The 2,129-nt window shown below is 38.0% G+C and overlaps 1 protein-coding gene across 2 annotated transcripts in view; it reads left to right on the forward strand.

The window, feature by feature from the left end:
- Positions 1–2,129, forward strand: part of apbb1ip (amyloid beta (A4) precursor protein-binding, family B, member 1 interacting protein) — a 25,325-nt gene that overhangs the window by 22,339 nt on the left and 857 nt on the right. For both annotated transcript variants that reach the window (XR_004327552.1, XM_032504299.1), the window contains exons 11-14: positions 60–158; positions 247–367; positions 483–544; positions 1,753–2,129. The exon at positions 1,753–2,129 is cut by the window's right edge. Coding sequence is in view for 1 of the 2 variants with exons in the window: in XM_032504299.1 (XP_032360190.1) it covers positions 60–158; positions 247–367; positions 483–544; positions 1,753–2,129 (659 nt within the window). In the remaining variant the exon portion in view is untranslated. The remainder of the gene's footprint in view (positions 1–59; positions 159–246; positions 368–482; positions 545–1,752) is intronic.

Below are 2,129 nucleotides of genomic sequence, written 5' to 3' on the forward strand. Positions count from 1 at the left end.
GCTAAACAGACTTTGTCAAAGTTGTTTCTTTACTAACCTGTTAGGATTTAACTCTACAGCACCCTCAGATCCAAAAAGAGTCTCAGTACATCAAGTACCTCTGCTGCGATGATGCTTGGTCCATGAACCTTTGGGTAACCGGAATACGGATTGCAAAGGTAAATTTGACAATCTTTGCATTAAATGATCGGAAAGGAACTCTCCATTTGACCAAAACTCATGCTGGTGTGTTTCTTACAATTCCAGTACGGTGCGTCGCTGTATGAAAACTATAAAACGGCAGAGAAGGCTGCTGTCAGCTCTGTGTGGACCAACCGCAGCACTCCATCAAACTCCAATCCTTCAACACCCTCACCCACCATCAAAGGTAGAGCGAAACCCGAGCTGCCCTTCACTGAACAAGCCAAGATGGAGTGATATATTAGCACAAACGTTTTGCCTGTTTCGTATGTTTACTCATGGTGTTTCTCCTTCTCTGCCAGCCAAATCACCAAGCCAGGCCAACGGTCATGCTCCCAAGCCCCAACAAGGACCTGTTTCTGTGGTACTAAACTCTTCACTAGGGTTACAACTAATAATTATTTTCATTATCAAAGTTTTTAGATAATGGTGAAAAATGCCCAAATCCCTATGTGATGCTTTTAGACGTCAGGCCAAAAAATTCAAATATATTCAATGGACAATGAGAAAAAGGATGATGAATGAGAAAAGCAACAAATGGGATACCACTTTATTTTAAGGGCCCTATATTTTTCTACAATTCTCTCGAAATTAGCTGAGTAACAAAATTAATTTTGATAAGCAAATCTCATTTAAGTAACTGTATATGCAGGAATAAGATGCTTTCTATACATTTAAAGACCACTTTGAGTTCAAAACACTTTAACTTAATATACTATACAGTACATTGATTTTAAGATAGTACAACTAAACAGTCTTATTTAGTTTACGATAACTCCATGCACAAAAAAAGTTGTAAAAAGTCATTGTATAGTATGGCGAAAAAAAAAGAATAGTTTGTTGAGAAGTCATAGTATAGTAGGGCTGCTCAATTATGGAAAAATATATTATCACTATTATTTCGGTCAATAGATGTTGCAATTATGCCTTGATACTTTTCCTATTTAAACTTTGTCAAACAAAGTCATAGTATAGTATGTCAAAATATTGATAATTGTGTTGAAAATAGTCAAACAAATTCATAGTATAATAGGTTGGAAAGTCAAAAAAAATAGTATGTTGAAAAAGTCATATTTTATTTAGTATGTCTAAAAAAGGTCCTAAAAGTTTGAAAAAAGTCAGTATGTCAAAAAAGTCATATGTCGAAAAAAATGTCATAAAGTATGTTGAAAAGAGTCATAAAAAACACAGTATGTTCAAAAAAAGTCATAGTATACTATGTCAAAAAAAGTCTATAAGTCATCGTATCTAGAAACAAAGTCATTAAAAAGTCATAGTAGAGTTTGTCAAAAAAAAGTCATGTATAGTAGGCCTATGTCGAAAAACGTCATAAAAAGTCATAGTTTAGACAAAGTCATTAAAAAGTTATAGTATTGCATGTAAAAAAAAAAAGTCATAGTATAGTCTTAAAATGTAATTGTGTTTAAGAGTTTTTAAGGACCTAACCTGTCGCTAAATTGACTTTTCAACTTTAATACATTTAAGGCACTGCAAACACACAGGTAAAAAAAAAGAGTAATAATGTGTCCACCTCTTGTACTTGTTGTCATGATTGTTATTCTGTCTTCTCAGAACTTTGGAAATGTCCCACCTCCACCTCCACCTCCACCCCCACCATTGTCAGTTTTCCCTCATCCAGCACCTCCTTTGGCTGCAAAGAGTTCCTCAAAAAAACCTGCTGCCCCCCAGAGACACCTGCCAACAAACTTCCCTCCATCTGCAATGGACCTCCTCCCTCCTCCACCGCCCCCACCCAATGAAGATGATGCTTTAGAGGCGCCGCCAGACTTCCTTCCACCCCCTCCACCGGCCGTTGGCTTTGGTTCACTACCTCCTCCGCCGCCATTTAACTCCCCACCACTACCGCCTCCCCCAGTGAGTTTCAGGGGTGTGGACCAGTCACTGCCTCCTCCCCCACCGGATCCAGGGTTTTTACCTCCGCCTCCACC

This window comes from Etheostoma spectabile, chromosome 22 (genome assembly GCF_008692095.1).
Source record: "Etheostoma spectabile isolate EspeVRDwgs_2016 chromosome 22, UIUC_Espe_1.0, whole genome shotgun sequence".
NCBI classification, from domain to species: domain Eukaryota; kingdom Metazoa; phylum Chordata; class Actinopteri; order Perciformes; family Percidae; genus Etheostoma; species Etheostoma spectabile.